Here is an 18342-nt window from a genome sequence, read left to right on the forward strand (position 1 = left end):
TCTCTAGTTAAAGCTACTATTTCTCAATTGGACTACTTACTATAAACCTCCTGAGGAGCTAGTTTCCTCGCTTTCCTCCAACTGGTCTGTTTGCCACACAGCAACTAGCCATCAAAAGTAGAAATTAGACGTCATTCCCCTGCACAAAATCCTCTAATGGACTCTCGTTACAAACGAGAAAAAGAACTATAATGTTGTATCTTATTTAGTCTTTGCTAACTACTCTGATTTTATTTCCCATCCTTCTTCCTTCACTATGCCCCAGCTATACTGTATGCTGGCCTTCTTAGTATTGTAATAGTTCAAGTCCATTCTTCTCTTAAGGTCTTTATATTTGTAGTTACTGCTATCTTAAAAGCTCTTCCTTTAGATCTTCCTTATCATTTAGGTCTCCATGCGAGAAACATCAACTTCTTGCTCACCGCCCTATCACAATTAGACACCCCTATCCTAGTCACCTAATTTAATCTAACTCTAATCTTGATACAATTTCTTCATTTATCACCACTTGAAACTATATCTGCTTATACCTTACACTTATTGTATTTCCTCTCTTTCCCCAAGCTCCATTAGGGTAAGCCTAGTATAGCACCTAGCACATAGATGTTCAATAAACATTTCTTAGTGAATGGTATTATTGTTTTCTTAATTACCAAGGCTTGAAAGTTCAGGCATCACTTGATGGGCTTTTTTGGATCTTATTTAATAACGGAACAGTAAACACAAGTTAGCTAAAATGCATGTACACATATCAGTGTAAACGCAAAGAGTTTCCACATTATCTCATAGCAATGAAAAATCTGTATTTAGAAAAACTCACCAAAGAAGCGCTGTGTAAGATACACTCAAACATTACTTTAGAACTTGATATTTAGAGCTGACAAGAACTTCTGACTACTATCGCCTAATTACTTCACTGAATTACCATAAAGGTAATGAAACTGGAATCTGTGAGCTGAGATAAACATATATATTTTTATATGTAGTTACCAGTTAAATTCAGTTAAGGGAAAAAAAATAATAAGTCATTTTAAAAACTAAAAAGGCACCCCGAATCACCACGGGCAATAAATAAATATCCCCGACGGCAGAGACCACAGTTGCTTCCTTACCATTGTATTTCCAGAATGAATGAATCCACGTGTGAACTGTGAGGTTTCAACATCATGGATTACAAATATAATGTAAGCGAGAGCACAGATTTATCATCTTAGTCTACTAAACAGAAAAGGAAACGACTATTTGGGGATCAAAAAAGCAAATCTGGCGATTTGAAAAAAAAAAAAAAAAAGAAAAAGAAAAAAGGACTTTAAAGCTCGAACGAAAGGATTTCGGTTGTTCTCCACACCGAAGGTGACGCCAAGTAAAAATCGCTCGCGCTACTGACGTGAACTTTACGACTATGTCACGAGAGTTTTCAGTCCGAGAGGGAAACCCCCCGTCGCGGTACTAGATACCTTTCAGCCAGACCTGGAAGGCAGGCGCGCGACGGGAATCCCAAACTATCAAGTCGGGCAGAGATGGTCCGACAAGTTCCCCCAGAAGGTAAACTTCTCGGGGTCCTGCAGCTGGAAAAAGATGAGGGCTGGGACTGGGAGAGCCACTCCTGTGCCTGGGGGACCGACTCCAAGAAAAGGACGTTATCTGAGAGCACACGGGGAAAGCAAAAAGGAAAAGCGACAGGGCTGCCGCGCTCCTGACTCCGCCCTCCCCGCGCTCAGCCCCGGGAAGGCCCAGGCCCGCGGGCCGCCGCCCCTCCTTCCACCCTCCTTGGAGCCCACCGAGCGGCGCCTGGGAAGGTCCCGCCGCCCTCCTCTCCCCTCCCCCAAACCAGGAGCCGAAGAGGCCCGGCGAGGTTAAGAGCTTCCGTTCCTTCCCCGCCCAAATGGGAAGGGGTGGGAAGGAGGATCGCGAGCGCGCCCAGCGCGAGCCTGCCGTGGCCTCCACGCGGATCCGGAGCTCCGTTCCCACCCCAGCCCGACACTCACTCGTCAGCCCTGCAGCCACCGCAGCCACCGCGCCGGCTCCCCGCGCACCGCCACAGCCCCTACTCCAGGGCCGCCCCCCCACCCCCAGCTGCCTGCGCCCTGGGTTCCGGGGCACTTAGAGGAATCACTTCCGCCGGGTCACCGACGCGCTCTGCGCCGCGCGGGAGATTAGTACCTGCTGAGTACCTACTACTTCCGCCAACAGGAAGTGCGCAGCGCCCCCCCGCCCCCCGTCCCTCCTCCCGCAGTGCCGCTGGCCAACCTCGCGGGACCGCGGCCCTTTGCAAATCCCCACCAATCCGATTCTGGGTCTTCTGACTCCCAGCATGCAGCGCCGATCCTGATCCGATTTCTTCAGGGACGTCATTCCCAGAAGCAGCTCGGCGGGAGGCGGGGGGGGGGGGGGGGCGGGGGGGGCGGGGTCCAAGGCAGCACTGCATCCTGGGATTCGTAGTTTCTCTGGAGGCTACAGCCTCCACTGCCGCACTACACCCTGGGACTTGTAGTTTCTCACGCTGAATGTTACGCTCTTTGGTGATTTTAGAGGTTGTCCGGGGTCGAAGATTACCTGCAGAGAAAAGATTGAACAGGGGGAGTGCGGTTTCGATGCTAACAAGATCGTGCTCTTTAAAAAACTGTCTTTTGGTGGAAAGGGGCAAGAGCATCTTGACTGCTAGCACAATCGGCTGGCCTCGTTTCCTCTCTTCTCGGCACCGATCACTAACCACGCCTCCACCCCCCAGGGTTGGGAGCCTATCTCCGTCCCTACAAACCCCTCCCTGCCGGGAGTTGCTCAGCTCTGCTTAATTCTGAGATCGCTCGGTGAAAATCCCAGGAGTTCGCCGCGGATAACTGAATTCTGAGGCCGTCTTTGACCCTCCACGCCCTCTCTGCCCCAGCACCCTTCCTCTCTCGCTCTGTCGATCGGTCCACCCTTTTTACTTGCTTTGCTGTGGTTTGGTTCAGGCACCCTTCCAGAAAAGCTGAAACAGCTAAATAAAGTTTGCACTCTGTTCAGGAGACGGGGGCAAGAAGGCAATGTAGGGCCAAGACACTCTCCGTGGCATGTTGCTCAACTAGGCGCTGTTGTACTAACAATGTCCACATAGGAAAGTAAAGACGAAGCAAAATGGGTTGACCTAATTTATGACTTTTGCTTGAAAGACATGTTTTGTTGATCTGGAAGATAAATCATTGCTTTATAACGGACTGTTCTGAGTTAACTTTTCAAAGCTCTTACAAGAAAAAAAAATTTTTTTTTTTAAGTTTTTGGTTTTAACGGTAGCTCAGAATAGAGTTTGGTAGGGAGGAGAGACCATGGGGTGAGGAGAGGAGGCTGTGGGCCCATATTCTTTTTCTCTCTTTTAAAAAGCTTTTTACTTATTCACGAGAGACACAGAGGCCAAGACGTAGGCACAGGGAGAAGCAGGCTAGCTGCGGAGAGCCTCATGTGGGACTAGATCCCGGAATCCCTGGATCATGACCTGAACCAAAGGCAGCCGCTCAACCGCTGAGCCACCCAGGGATCCCCTATTAGTTTCTTTTGTACAAAATTTTACTGTATTTTAAATTTTTATTTATGTAGTCAATATAATATATGCTCATTATAAAAAATAGATTGCAGATGTTTGTTTTTTCCACGCACTTTTACATGATCAGACTGTGTGTATATGGTTCTGGTTAACTTTCCAATTTAACGTCTCTGTAACCAAAATCTCAATAGGCATCATTTCTAATGTTTGTATAGAATTACATTGTATAAATAGATCATGATTCACTTAAGTATTTCTCTAATGTTAGACATACACCTGGTTTGAATTTTTAATTTTTTAAAAGAGAGATAGAGGGCAGGGGGATGGGAAGAGAGTGAAAAAGACTCTTAAGCAGGCTCCACACCCAGCATGCAAAGCTGCACGTGGGGCTTGCTCTCAACACTCTGAGATCATGACCTGAGCAGAAATCAGAATTGGATACTTAGACTGAGCATCCAGGTGCCCCTACTTCATTTCCATTTTTAAATCATTTAAAGTAATACTGTGTTTAGTATCTCTGCAATACTTTTTGACCATGTTTCTGATTATTTCTTCAGAATATGAACATTTTAAAAGATTTTGATAATCTGTTGGCAAATTCTTCTTGGGAAAGGTTCTCCTAATACATGCTTTAAGCCAGTAATATATAAAAAAAATATTTAGGGTTCTTATTATACTAGCTTTACCAAAATTTTTCTTTTCTTTTTTCATCATGCCATTCTGCCCTTAAACTCACCTTAATGAAAGAAAGAGAGCTGGTGGATGGGGAGGAAAGATAGCTAAAAAACAAACAGGATATACAGTAATGGCAGTCATACATTCTCTAAGTGATAACCGGTTTGTAATTTCCCATCAACCTTCATCTTTGAAGGGAAATTCAAAAACCCATTCAAGTAGTTTATTTTCAACAAATGTCTATTAGCTACTCTCAGTGGAGGACTCTTAACCACTTTGTTTGGTGCAGTCCAATTTGAATAGATTTTTGCTCAAATAAACCAAAACATTTAAAAATGTCTCAATTTATCTTTGTAACAGTAGGAAAACACTGTACTAACAGAAAATTTTAAACATACCAATTAAATGGATAATTGATGTTTGTGGTATCAATTACACTAAACAGAAGAGTTTTTAAAATGTAAGTGGAAGATAGCTTTAAGAAAATGAAGTCACTCATAAAGAAGCAGTATAATTATTATTTTTTTTTAGATTTTATTTATTTATTCATGAAAGACACAGAGAGAGAGAGAGAGGGAGAGAGGCAGAGAGACACAGGCAGAGGGAGAAGTAGGCTTCATGCAGGGAGCCTGATGTGGGACTTGATCCTGGGGCCCTAGGACCATGCCCTGAGCCCAAGGCAGGTGCTAAACCACTGAGCCACCCAGGGATCCCCAAAGCAGTATAATTTTATCCCTTTGGATTCCCAGAAAAAAAAAAAAAAAAAAAAAAGACAGGGATTTGAATTGTCAAGGTGATACTATTTTAGACTTTTGAGTTTGATCCTTTCCTATGCCAAAAGCCTCTTGACTCAAAAGCATTCTTCTGAAATAGTAAATAGGTGTGTCAACCAGTTGGATGCTCATCCTTCAAGTCTCAGATAACGTGAAGCTTTTAGACATTCTGAGGCCAAAATAATCATGCTCTTTTTTTTTTTTTGGCTTCTCAAGGCTTTTGTAGATTGGTATATTTTAATTATATTAAAATAGCATTATATTTCAGCGTAGTTTTAGGTGTTTCCTCCACCGTTAGTACAGGTTTCCAATTTTGTGCGGTATCTTTATGTCCTCTGCTCCTTAGTCTTAGGCTCTCGGTACTTAACAAGTAATGAACAAACGTGTGAAGGATTCCAGAGGACCAATCTGTCAAGTATCAGCACCGCATGAACAAGTTCCAATTATTTTCTACCAACCCCACGGTTGGATTAAATCACCATTCATTTTTGTCCAAGTCGCATAAAGTATCGTTCCTCTGTGCTAATAGGTTAGAATCGTTTTCCGAAGAGAAAACGGGTTTGGAGGCCTAGAAAAATGACGCTCAGGCGCATCAGAGGCTGAACTCTGCCTTCCAGGCTCCGTCCGCCCTCGGCGCCGCGGGGCTGTCCGCCCGGACCTTGCAACTGAACGCGCGAGGCCGGGGAGGCGCGGGCAGGCCGCGGGTTCTGCGCACGCGCGGGCGGCGGCTCCGGGCCGGCGGGCCTCCGGGGGCGGGGCGTGCGCGGCGGGGTGCGGCGGCGGCGGCGGCGGCGGCGGGCCTGGGGCCTCGGGCTGCTCGGCTGCCGCGGGCCTCGCGCGGGATGCTGCTCCTGGCGCTGCGCAGCCGGCGGGCGGCCGGACTTGGGCTCGGCGGGCAGAGCACGGTACCGCGGGCGGCCGCCGCGCTGCGAGGCCTGAGGGCGGCGTCCTGGCGGGCGGCCCCCTGGCGCGGCTCCTCGAGGCCGCTTGGCGGAGGCGTGGGCTTGCGGGGAGCCTCGCCGCTCGTGGGCCGGCGGGCGCGAACGCAGGTCGGCATTCTGGGGGGCGGCGGGGCCCAGGGAGCGTCGGCCGGGGGGCTTGGGTGGGGAGCGGCCCTCCGCGGGGCTCGGGCTCGGCCTCGGCCTCGGCCTCGGCGGGAGGCCCGGGGCGCCCGCGGCTCCAGGGGGATCCATCCCCATCCCCATCCCCATCCCCATCCCCATCCCCATCCCCATCCCTATCCCTTCGAGACCGGCCGTTTGGTGGTTTTTCCGGGCGGCTCCAGAAAGTGGTTCACAGGTGGTTGCAGACCCAGCGGGCTTGTGAGGACTCGCGCTATTTTCTGCCCCTGAGAGGAAGCCTCGGAAGGGTTGATTTGCAACGAATGGAGGGAGATGCACTGAAAGAACTCAACCTGACTTGAAGTTTGTTCTTTTTTTTTTTTTTATTATTTTTAGATGAGGCTATTTTAAGGAATTCCTTTGCTCCCTGGAGAAAGGAGTTGGAGATATTAATCCTCTCACTTTATTTTTTTTTTAAGATTTTATTTATTTATTCATGACAGACACACACACAGAGGCAGAGACACAGGCAGAGGGAGAAGCAGGCTCCACGCAGGGAGCCCGACGTGGGACTCGATCCCAGGTCTCCAGGATCAGGCCCTGGGCCGAAGGCGGCGCTAAACTGCTGAGCCACCCGGGCTGCGGGATCCTGTCATTTTAATCTGAATAAATTGTCTCCTAATCCTGCCCTTTAAAATGTCAGAATTAGAAAGTATGGTTGAAAACGTGGAAGAAATGCCTAACATGGGAATTGGAATGTCATTAAATTTCAGCGTAAAGGGATTAGGCATACCTTTTGCATTTTGAAGGGTGTGTGCTGTGAAATTCATTTTTACACCTTATGGGAACTCTTGTTCCTGTGAAATGTGATGAAGATGTCAAGTGAAGTATTTTCTTAAGAGGAACAACAGATGCAAGGAGATGAATAGGGAAAGAGTTAACTTTTTAAAAAGACATACTAGCTATAATATAAGCGTTTTAGAAATATTAAAAACGATCTGGACTTGAAACAATTTGCGTTCCCAGTTTTTTTTTTTTTACATACATTAACATTTTTTTGAAAAGCTAATGCATTTAAAATTTTGACAGGAGAACAGGAGTAATGTCTTCGTTCACCACAGAATGAAGAAATTATGCCACTAAAATGTTTTACTTGTTCCAGGCCCCACTTTATCTTGGGGGTGGGGGTGGGGGGGGGGAAGCCTTCAGCTGGGATGCAAACCTGGGTTTTCAAACTCCAACTCAGTAGGTGACTAATGAATTAAGGACAGTGATCTTGTTAGTTGGATTTCTTGAACTTGGTAGATTATGTGGGAGAATTAAACCACCTCATATGACAAGTTCTCTTACTCTTCATTATAATTTATAAAGCTTAAAAAAATTAAAAGTTGATCCTAAATGCACTTTATTATGTACTCACCTTATAACAGTCTCTGTTTCAATAGATACCTCTTTGTTGGGAAAGATGTGTTCAGTGCTTACATACAGAGCTTGAAAAATCAGAAGATGGAAGGCTGATTTATACTGGGAATCTGGCCCGAACAGTATTTGGTGGGTAATCAGAAGTGAGGGTAATTTCCTTTTAACCCCCTTTTAGTTGTAAAAATGGACCCAAGATACATTACTTCTTATTATATCATCTCTTAATTGTAAGATATGAGGCAAAGTTAGGTTATAATTTTTTTTCTTGTGGCTTGTAAATCAAGATTAGAGGCTGAAACCTTTGCATTTTTAGGAGATTTTAGAAAGATTTTTGAAGACTGTTATGGCTTTGTGATTTTTTTTTTTAAAGATTGTATTTATTTATATGACACAGAGCACAAGCAGGGGTATCTGCAGGCAGAGGGAGAGGGAGAAGTAGGCTCCCCACTGAGCAGGGAGCCCGATAGGGGGATCAGACTTAGGACCTTGAGATAATGACCTGAGCTGAAGGCAGACACTTGACTGACTGAGCCACCCAGGTGCCCCTGACTTTGGGATCTTATGGCTAGGTGCTAAAGCTTCCCTCCCTTGGTCACTTCCCAAGATGTTTAACAACAAAATAGAACACAAAATAGTGTATATTTGTGTAATGTTTGAATATGGAGAGAGAGAGAAAAAATACGGAATTATACCCCTTAAGAGTGGTTATTTGGGGGAAGTACACATTTACTTTATATATTTATTTATTTATTTATTTATTTTTATTTTTTAAAGATTTTATTTATTTATTCATGAGAGACACACAGAGAGAGAGCGAGGCAGAGACAAAGGCAGAGGGAGAAGCAGGCTCCATGCAGAAGCCTGATGAGGGACTCGATCCCGGGACTCCAGGATCATGCCCTGGACCGAAGGCAGGTGCCAAACCGCTGAGCCACCCAGGGATCCCCACTTTATATATTTTTAAATTTGGCCATTGCAATAAACATATAATACTTTTATAATTAAATAGTGTATTTCTTTTATGTTTTTTGAGGTTACTTTAACATTTTCAAGAAACATGTTTAGTGGGTTTTCTAGGTGGTAGTACTTGAGAAGACAAAGAGTATTATTAAATAGCTCTAAGTTTGAAGCTCTTTCCTTAGCTCTTTTTTTGTTTTTAAAAGATTTTCTTTATTTATTCATGAGAGACACACAGAGAGAGAGGCAGAGACACAGGCAGAGGGAGAAGCAGGCTCCACGCGGGGAGCCCGACGTGGGACTCGATCCTGGGTCTCCAGGATCACACCCTGGGCCGAAGGCAGGTGCCAAACCGCTGAGCCACCCAGGCTGCCCTCTTTCCTTAGCTCTTAATTTGGTATTTAGTATGATTTAGTATTTAGAATAATTTATTAGGGAGGTCAGAAGAACTTAGGTATGTGCTTTGTTCAAGTTCCTGAGGTTGTATTTCATTTCAGTAATCTTAAAAGTATAACCGACATACCTGGAGTACGACTTTATAACCAAGTCGGCCACAAGATTTCACCACCTGCATTTGCATTCCTGTTTTTGATTATGCTGGTGTCTGAATCATCTAAAATTTACTCTGGAAATCTGTATGTTCTCAAGTATGTGGTGTCAAAATAAACTGTGTTAAGGATACAATTTTAGCTATATAAGACTTTGGCAAGGGAGCCCGGGTTGCTCAGCAGTTTAGTGCTGCCTTCAGCCCAGGGTGTGATCCTGGAGACCTGGGATCAAGTTCCGTATTGGGCTCCCTGCGTGGAGCCTGCTTCTCCCTCTGCCTGGTCTCTGCCTCTCTCTCTCTCTCTCTGTCTCTCATGAGTAAATAAATAAAATCTTAAAAAAAAATAAAACATTGGCAATAAGGACTGATTATAATCACTATTGAGAGGAGTTTTGAAGTTACTGGAAAAATCAATTTTGGGTGATTAGAAATGTCTTCAGGAATCAGTACATGAGTTGGCCATTGAACCTGTGCCATATCTCTGGCCTGGGATACCTGGGTTTATACCATTGAGATGTATTAACAGTGACCCCCATGATACCCTTCTTTCTGAACAGACACAGGTCCTTCAAATGTAGGGGAGACATTAATTTATTTCTTATTTCCGCTTGACTCCAGTCTGTAAAGAAGAGAATATAAATAGGAATTTTGGTGTACCTACCTATATAAATAGGATGTTATGTTTGTAGGAGAGCGTAGTTATCCATGGTATTCAAAGTTTTAGAATTATAACTTGTATAGGAATTTAATGTTTGAGTTCTTTCAATATTATGATAATTAGAAACTGTACTTTTCAGGGATCACTATTTTTTCTATGTAGAAACTGAGGGAGAAACATTTTTTTCTATATATAACAGGTACCATTTTAGAGATTCTTTTTTTAAAGATTTTATTTATTCATGAGAGACAGAGACTGGCAGAGAAGCAGGCTCCATGCAGCGAGCTCGAAGTGGGACTCAGTCCTGGTACTCCAGGATCACGCCCTGAGCCAAAGACAGATGCTCAACCACTGAGCCACCCAGGCATCCCCCTTTTTAGAGATCTTTAAACTGCCAAATATGTACCAGTTTAAAGACATTTGAAGGGTCTTATAGTTGATAGTTTTTGTTAATTCATCAACAAATAATGACTTTGTCATAGTCTTATTTTCGGATGAGGAGAATTTGAACATGAGGAGGTGTGAAAGAAGGGCATAGGGTAGTATGAGCAAAGACATGAAGATGGGAAAGCCCAGAATATGTTTAGAAAATAGTAATTACTTCAATCCAAGCAAAATAAGGTATATGTATTAGTTTCCTCAGGCTCTTATAATACATTTCCACAAACTTGGTGACTAAAGTAACAGAATTTGTTCTGAAAGCTCATGTTTTGAAATCAGAGTATTGATAAAGGCCATACTGCCTCTGAAGGGTCTAGGAAAGAATTCCTTGCCTTTTCCAGCTTCTAGTGGCTCCCAGTAACCAGTTGTGTTCCTGGCTTATGGGGGCATAACTGCATAACTCCAATTTTTGGTTCTTACTCATGTGGCCTTCTCTGTGTGTCTGTCTTGTTCTGTCCTTATAAGGATATTCTCATTGGATTTATGGCCTACTCTATTCTAGGATGATCTCATCTCAATTTTTGATTATATACAAAGAGACTATTTCTTTTTTTTAAAAATATTTTATTTATTTATTCATGACAGATAGAGAGAGAGAGAGAGAGAGAGAGAGAGGCGAGACACAGGCAGAGGGAGAAGCAGGCTCCATGCAGGGAGCCTGACGTGGGACTCGATCCCAGGTCTCCAGGATCACACCCCGGGCCAAAGGCAGCACTAAACTGCTGGGCCACTGGGGCTGCCCAAAGAGACTATTTCCAAATGAGGTCACATTTGGAGGTTCTGGGTGGACATGAATTTTGGGGTACACTTTTCAACCCACCATAGTGACAAAAATCATGGGGAAAAAGTAGTTGGAAGAACTAAGGAGGCCTTTTTTTTTTGTTTTTTTTTAAGATTTTATTTATTTATTCATGAAAGACAGAGAAAGGCAGAGACGTAGGCAGAAGGAGAAGCAGGCTCCAGGCAGGGAGCCTGATGTGGGACTTGATCCTGAGACTGCAGATCATGCCCTGAGCCAGGGGCAGGTGCTCAACCGCTGAGCCACCTAGGCGTCCCTAAGGAGGCTTTTATATAGGAGGCATCTTGGTCCCCATTGTATCTAGTTATATGTGTGCCAGTGTCATAGCAACTCTCTGTGGGAGGAAGGAAGGAATTATTTTAAAATTACTGATGCAAGATCATTAAGCCTTCAACCAATAGCAGTGTACAAGAGAGTATTATAGCCTCACCAGCAGAGTTTGTTGTCAAACTTTTGGTTTTTGGCAGTTTGGGGGAAAAACAATATCTCGCTGTGCTTTTAATTTCATGTTCTTATGATTGAAGTTTGTTAACATTTTATCTGTTTAAGGGCCATGTACATTTTTGGTTCAGTATGGTGTCTATATTTCTTTCGTATGTGTGGATAGGGTTCTTTTTTTAATCCAACTTTTGGCACATATTTGATATATTTTTTAAAGATTTTATTTATTTATTAGAGGATGTGCAGAGAAGCAGGAGAGGGACAGGTGGCCTCTGTCCTGAGCATGGAGCCTTATGTGGGCTCGATCTCATGACCTGAGCCAAAATCAAGAGTTGGATATTCAACCAACTGAGCCACCCAGGCACCGTCAAGATTATATCTTGATGCTAAATTTCTGGATGCAGTTAGGTTTTCTTTCTAAATTTTCCATTTTGTTCTATTGATCTATTTATTTGTGTACCAGCAGCACACCATTTTAATTATAGCATTATGTTTTAGTATCTAACTCCTCCCCCCAACCTTTTTTTTCTTCTTGTTTTTCTAAATTAGCTTTATAATCAACTTGTCTGGGATCTCAACTTGTCTATTTTCTAAACAGATGGTAAAATTATACAATCAAACTAAGAATTTTCATTTTAAGTCACTTATTTAATGTGGTAAAATATACATAACATACAATTTATGGGCAGCCCCGGTGGCTCAATGGTTTAGCGCCATCTTCAGCCCAGGGCGTGATCCTGGAGACCCGGGATCGAGTCCCACGTCAGGCTCCCTGCTTCTTTCTCTGCCTGTGTCTCTGCCTCTCTCTCTCTCTCTCATAAATAAATAAAATAAAATAAATAAAATCTTTAAAAAATAATAAAATTTACCATTTTAACCATTTTTAAATACATATTTCAGAAGTCATTGATTTTTAATCTTTTTAATGTGACAGGTAAAAAAAATTAACATTTGAATATCTTTTCTTGGTAAAGAAGTTGAATGTATTTCCCACATGTTTCTTAACCATTGGTGTTGTGTTTTTTTGGTAATTTGCTGTTTTAATCCTGGACACTTAAAAAAAAAAAATCCTGGACACTTAATCTAATTACTTAATCTAATAATGTTAGTCTTATATGTAAACATTTAATGCTAGGTATGTGGAAGTGCTTGTTAATAGTTTTATTTAGTCTGACTGAATTAATTTTCATAGTATTCATAAGGATCTTTGAGTAATATTAAATCTTTTATTGGGGAACTGAGGTGGAGGCCAGCTAACCCTAAAGCAGGTTTTCCAACCTGGAGGGGTACTGTACTGGCTAATGGTCTGGACACTAGAATCAAATTGCTTGGGTTTGAAGCCCAGTACTGCCTGCCTTTTGGTAGTTTTGTGACATTGGGCAAGTGCTTTATTTTTCTCGTATGATGGTGATAATTATGGGAGTGATGGTGATAATTATATATCTGCTTCATAGTGTGTTTTTGAAGATGTTATGAATAAAATATATAAAGTATGTAAAGAACTTAACACAGAGCCTGGAAAATAATAATTACTATATATGTGTTTTGGTCTTGTTGTTTTGATGATGATATAAGAAGAAAGGTGGAAGAATTAATTGGATAGATTGATTCTTTTATAAAATTTATAAATATTAATACTCATGTTTTTTTTTTTCCTACTTAGGTGTGAAATGTTTCTCTTATTCTACAAGTGTCATCAGTCTTGCATTACTACCATATATTTTTGCACAAAACAATATTATATTTGGAAGTCTACCTTTGCAAATATTATTTTATGGCATCATAGGAAGCTTTACGGTAATTACTCCAGCACTGCTTCACTTTGTTACGAAAGGCTATGTTGTTCGGTTGTACCATGAAGCTACAACAGACACTTACAAAGCCATTACTTATAATGTTGTGCTTTTAGAAAAAAGTACAGTGTTTCACCAGAACGACGTGAGGATTCCAGACAGCGCTCATATATTTACCACATTTTATGCTAAAACAAAATCACTGTTAGTTAATCCAGTGCTCTTTCCAAACCCTGAAGATTATGACCATCTAATGGGTTATGACAAACCATTCACTTTTGATACGGAAGCAGACAGTGAGAAGAAACAGGTTAAAGATGAGAAATGAATCTGTTGTTTTCTAGGTTTGTGCTTAAATGTGATTTATGTTCCAATGTATGATAAAATTGCCTTTACTTTTGTTTTCTGTTAGCAACTGAAAGTAATTTGAAACTGTATCAAACAACTTTTAATTTTCAGAGAATTATGTTCCTGTATAATAAAATAAGCTATGTTTGAAAAAACAAGTAACATTCTGCCATTTGTGTTTTTAAAAAAGTATGAAAATACACTGGCATATGCATGGATAATTTTATATAATAAGTGTGGTTGTCTCTAAGCTGGGGATCGGGTGTCAGAAACAAATGAGAGTTGTTTTTCCTTTATGTTTGGATTTTTCTAAGTATAGATACGTTGCCTACATTAAAAGCTTTTTTTTAAAAATTCTAGAATTATGGGAAGCAGTGTTAATCTCCCTTTGGTGCAGAACACAAGTTTTTGTTTATCTTCTCAGGCATAGTTTCCCATAATAAGGATCTCCATGTCCCGTTGAGTGTGGTAGTTACAGAAGAGATGGTGACCTAAGTAGTGATGTCTTTGGTGGCACTCTTCTCCCTTGGTGTATCCTATCAGTTGGAAAATCAGAGGCGCTAAATAGTTGGACAGTACCTTTTATAAATTCACAATCTCTGCTAATTTTATGAAGTATTGGCATTTTAAGATTTTAACCTCTAATTGTAAAATGAAAATTGGTTCTTGTGAAAGCTTTTCAGTAAGTAGCAAAAGGCTTCAGGTAATGCTATCTATATTAGTAGATAACTTATTAAGTGCCCAGCGTGTGCCAGGTACTGTGCTAGTTATCAGAGTTCTAGTTAAGAACAAAACCCCCAGTCTGTATGGAGTTGCCTAATGTCTCCTATTGTCTGCCATGGTGGTAAATCTAATCTTTATGGGTTAGCTGGGGAATGGGGAAGCACCAGAAGCATCACTAGTTCATTCACAAAGGTCAGGTCTGAAGCTGCTAGAGGCTTATAGGAGGTAGCGTAAGGTAAGAAAGTGCTCCCCTTTCTGAGACCTACAGCCTTCCCTCTGCTAGAACCAGCTAGCTTGTGATCCTAGCAGAAGACAGCCTCTAAGTCTCAGAAAGATGAACAAGCTCGCGCCATCCGCATCTTCCGTTTGGGTCTCTGCCTGCCTGCTCCTTTGTCCTGTGTCTTGACAGTAATGTGTCTTGACAGTAAATGTGATTTATATCTTCCTATAAAAAATTATTCCATAATCAAATGTTCATCAAATATTAGAAAGTAGGAGCAAGAAAAAAAATCACTTAGTTCCATTCCTAAAAGAAAAAACAGCATTGTTAATATTTTAACATTTTTTTCCAAGGGTCACTTCATAACTTGTTTTGAGTGTACCATATCTCTTTAAATGTCCTGTATCCATATACCCATTTTTGTCACCTGTGTGGTGGAGTGAAAAAACCTATTTTTATTTGTATCAGAATAATTCAGAATACAACTTAGTTGTTTAAGGAAAATTAAAAAGCTTAGAATATAAGATGACTTCTCAAGTACATCATCTGGAGTGATACCAAGAAGTAGAAAAGGAACAGCATGTGTAGAATATGATTCATCACTGCAATAAGTCAGCAGAAACCATTCAGGCCAAGGTGAGGAGGAGAAATTTACACATCTCTGTCACTTTACTACTTTCACCACAGGTGGAGTAATCTTGGAAAGGTTGGGGAAGTGAGAAGTCTCTCACTATCTAAAGGAAGGGCATTGAGTCAGTTTTGAGTCTCGAAAGGCAGGGTGATTTTGGCTTATCATCTGAGTTACATCATGTAATATACTGATTGATAATATGTTTTGCAATCTCTTTTCTCAATGTCAATTTCATTATCCTGAAAGACTTCTGCTTTTGGAAGCAGAAGTAACAAAATGGCCATTAGGTCTGAATGATAGCCTTAGTTTGAACACAATTTTTAAAGTTGTATTCCGATTTTTTTCAGAACACTTAATACTTTTGTTGTGGGATTCCTTTTTGTTGAGAATTTAAGTTGTTCAGAGGTAGAAGAGTATAATGAATCAACAGGACTATCATTCGGATTCAACAATTACCAATTTGTTGTCAATATTGTTTGGTTTAGATCCCAACCACTTGCCTTCAACTTTTATTTGGAAGCCAATCCCAGACATCATAACGTTTCTTTCTTAAATATTTTGCAACTCTACCAGATGAGGACTTAAAAAATATAATACTATTATAATACCCAAGCCACTCCTCTCTTCCCAAAGTTATCAAATACCAGTCTGTTCAAATTCCAATTTCCTCTCCACACTTTGTTTGGATTAAGATCTAAGTAAAGTTCATGCCTTATTCACACCAATTTATGAAATGTTTTTCAAGACTCTTCTAAGCTATGGGCCCCTCCATTTCCTTCACTTCGTTTTTTTCTCCCTTGCAGATTATCTTTTGAAGAAATGGAGTTCTTTGTCATTTACATCTTTTTGTGGTCTAGATTTTCTGATTGTATCACTGAGGTGTAGTTTAATATGTTTCTCTGTCTTCTGATCTATAAATTGGCAGTGGGACTTGAAGCTTCATCAGATTGAGATTTGATTATTTTGGACAAGACTAATTCATAGATGATGTTGCTTATATTATCTGTTGTTGCATTAACAAATTGCCCCTAAAAGTTTGCGGGTTTTTTTTTTGTTTTTTGTTTTTTTTTTAAAGACTGAATTATTTGAGAGAGTGCGATTGAGCAAGGGAAGGGGCAGAGGGAAAAGCAGAGAAACAGACTTCCCACTGAGTGGGGAGCCATGTGGGGGTCCATTCTAGGACCCTGACCTGAGTTGAAATCAAGAGTTGGACACTTAACCATCTGAGCCACCAGGTGTCCCAAAAGTTAGAGGTTTAAAACAAAATACCGCATGGTGCCTGTTGGTCCAGTATCTGGGAGTAGCTTGAACTGAATGCTTCTAGCCCAGGTTCTCTCATGAGGTTATAGTCAAGCTATCAGCTGGTACTACTGTCATCTGAAGGCTGAACTAGAGCAGGAGGAATGATTTCCAAGGTGGGTTACTCACATGACTGACACATTTTGCTGGCTTTTTGACAGCCTTAGTTTCTCACCACATGGTTCTCTCTTCAGGGTTACTTGCTTTCCCTAGAGCAACTGAGCCAGAAGAACAACGTGGAAGCCACAATGATGTATACGATCTAGCTTGGAAGTTGCACACTGTCTTTTATGCAGTATTTTATTTGTTACAGAGTCAGCCCTATTCATTAGGAGTTTACACAAGGATTTGAATATTAGGAAATAAGGATCATCGGGAACCATCTTGGAGGCTAGCTACCATAGTGTTCATCCATCAAGAAGTTCACAAAGTTTGTTCCTCTCTTTGTAAAGTGAGAAACCATTGACACTTGGTGCCTAAGTTCAGTGATTCATTAGGTTTTGCAAAATGGTTATATTCTATTTTTCCTTTTTCATATACTAGTTGAATACTTCTAAAAGTAGAGAAAAAAGAGTATAAGGAGGCAAGGGAAACTTGTCCCATCTACTCTCTGATTACCAGTAGCTCAGTTGCTATAGAAAAGTCAGGATAAATGCTTGATTCTTTCTCTTTATTTACCAGTTTTCAAAAGAGTTGACTTCTTAGCATCATCTAATGATTAATTAGGCTTTTTAAAAAATATTTATTTATTTTAATTTATTTATGATAGTCACACACAGAGAGAGAGAGGGGCAGAGACACAGGCAGAGGGAGAAGCAGGCTCCATGCACCGGGAGCCCAATGTGGGACTCGATCCCGGGTCTCCAGGATCCCGCCCTGGGCCAAAGGCAGGCGCCAAACCGCTGCACCACCCAGGGATCCCCGATTAATTAGGCTTTAAACAACTTTTGAGCCCAAGACACCTGGGTGGCTCAGTTGATTGAACGTCTGACTCTTGGTTTCAGCTCAGGTTGTGATCTCAGGGTTGTGAGACTGACCCCACATTGGGTTCCACACTCAGTGAAGAGTCTGCTAGAGATCCTCCCTCTTCTCCATCTCCCCCTTCCCTGGCTTGTGTTCATTCTCTCTAACTCTCTCTCTCTCTCTCTCTCCCTCTCTCTCTCTCTCTTTTAAATAAAGACTTTATTTATTCATGAGACACACACACACACACAGGCAGAGACAGGAGGCTCCATGCAGGGAGCCCAATGTGGGACTCGATCCCGGGACTCCAGGATTATGCCCTGAGCCGAAGGCAGATGCTTAACTGCTGAGCCATCCAGGCATCCCTCTCTCTCTCAAATAAATAAATAAAATCTTTTAAAAGATTATGACCTCATACTTTTGAATATATTTGGTGTATTTCAGTTCATTGTAGTTACTATCTGGATGTTTATATAGTCTATAGGTAGGCTGAATAATGATTCCTCAAGATGTTCATGCCTGGAAACTGTCACATTAAATGGCAAAAGGTATTTTATAGATAGATCTTGAGGAGATTATCTTGGATTAGCCCAATGGTTTTAGTGTAATCACAGAGTTCTTATAAGAAGGAGGCAGCAGGTCAGAAGAGAAGGTGATGTGCTGACGGAAGCAGAGATGGGAGTGCTGAACTTTGAAGATGGAGGAATACAAGTGTTGCAGCTCTCTAAGATGAAAAAGGAAACAGTTTCTTCCCCCAGAGTCTGCAGAAGGAACTGGCTCTGCCATTGATGATGTGATGCCATGCAATAAAATACAGTGAGTACACTGCAACATAATACAATATAATCCTCTAATTATTGGATGTAATTTCCTCCAAGAAGGCCTCCCTGACTCCTCACTGAATTAGTGGTTAGTCATTACAGCAGCCATAGGAAAGCCATCTTTGGTCAGTGGGGAATGTCTTCTTATTGGTTATCTAATATGCTAAGATGTTCCAGGCTCCATCCTGCACATTTTTCTGCCCCAGACCTGGAATCAGCAATTTCTCCAATCTTTCTTCCTTTTAGTGGG

At 41.7% G+C, this 18342-nt stretch overlaps 2 protein-coding genes across 9 annotated transcripts in view; one reads left to right on the forward strand and one right to left on the reverse strand.

Annotated features, from left to right (window-relative positions):
- Positions 1 to 2335, reverse strand: part of ELOC (elongin C) — a 23075-nt gene extending 20740 nt beyond the window's left edge. The window contains exons 1-2 of one of the 8 annotated variants that reach the window (XM_049103681.1): positions 1989 to 2084; positions 1458 to 1568 (exon numbers count right to left, since the gene is read on the reverse strand). The gene's annotated coding sequence lies outside the window, so the exon portion shown is untranslated. Of the gene's footprint in view, positions 1 to 820; positions 956 to 1112; positions 1357 to 1457; positions 1588 to 1988; positions 2187 to 2250 lie in introns of those variants that run through there. The other 7 variants (XM_035708302.2, XM_025478025.3, XM_049103680.1 and 4 more) reach the window with 7 other exon arrangements.
- Positions 1886 to 13593, forward strand: TMEM70 (transmembrane protein 70). The gene is made up of 4 exons (XM_025477671.3): positions 1886 to 1990; positions 5586 to 6017; positions 7475 to 7580; positions 12958 to 13593. Exons 1-4 carry the CDS (start codon positions 1886 to 1888, stop codon positions 13413 to 13415), a joined length of 1101 nt encoding a protein of 366 aa, XP_025333456.1. The 3' UTR covers positions 13416 to 13593.
- The last annotated feature ends 4749 nt before the right edge of the window (positions 13594 to 18342 follow it).

The sequence above is a fragment of the Canis lupus genome, chromosome 29 (genome assembly GCF_003254725.2).
Source record: "Canis lupus dingo isolate Sandy chromosome 29, ASM325472v2, whole genome shotgun sequence".
Classification (NCBI taxonomy): domain Eukaryota; kingdom Metazoa; phylum Chordata; class Mammalia; order Carnivora; family Canidae; genus Canis; species Canis lupus.

Coding starts and splice junctions, on each gene's coding strand:
- TMEM70 (XM_025477671.3), top strand. CDS start 1,886: ATGGGAAGGGGTGGGAAGGAGGATCGCGAGCGCGCCCAGCGCGAGCCT. Junction 1,991..5,585: donor CCCCAGCCCGACACTCACTC/GTCAGCCCTGCA, acceptor TCTGCCTTCCAG/GCTCCGTCCGCCCTCGGCGC. Junction 7,581..12,957: donor TCTGGCCCGAACAGTATTTG/GTGGGTAATCAG, acceptor TTTCCTACTTAG/GTGTGAAATGTTTCTCTTAT.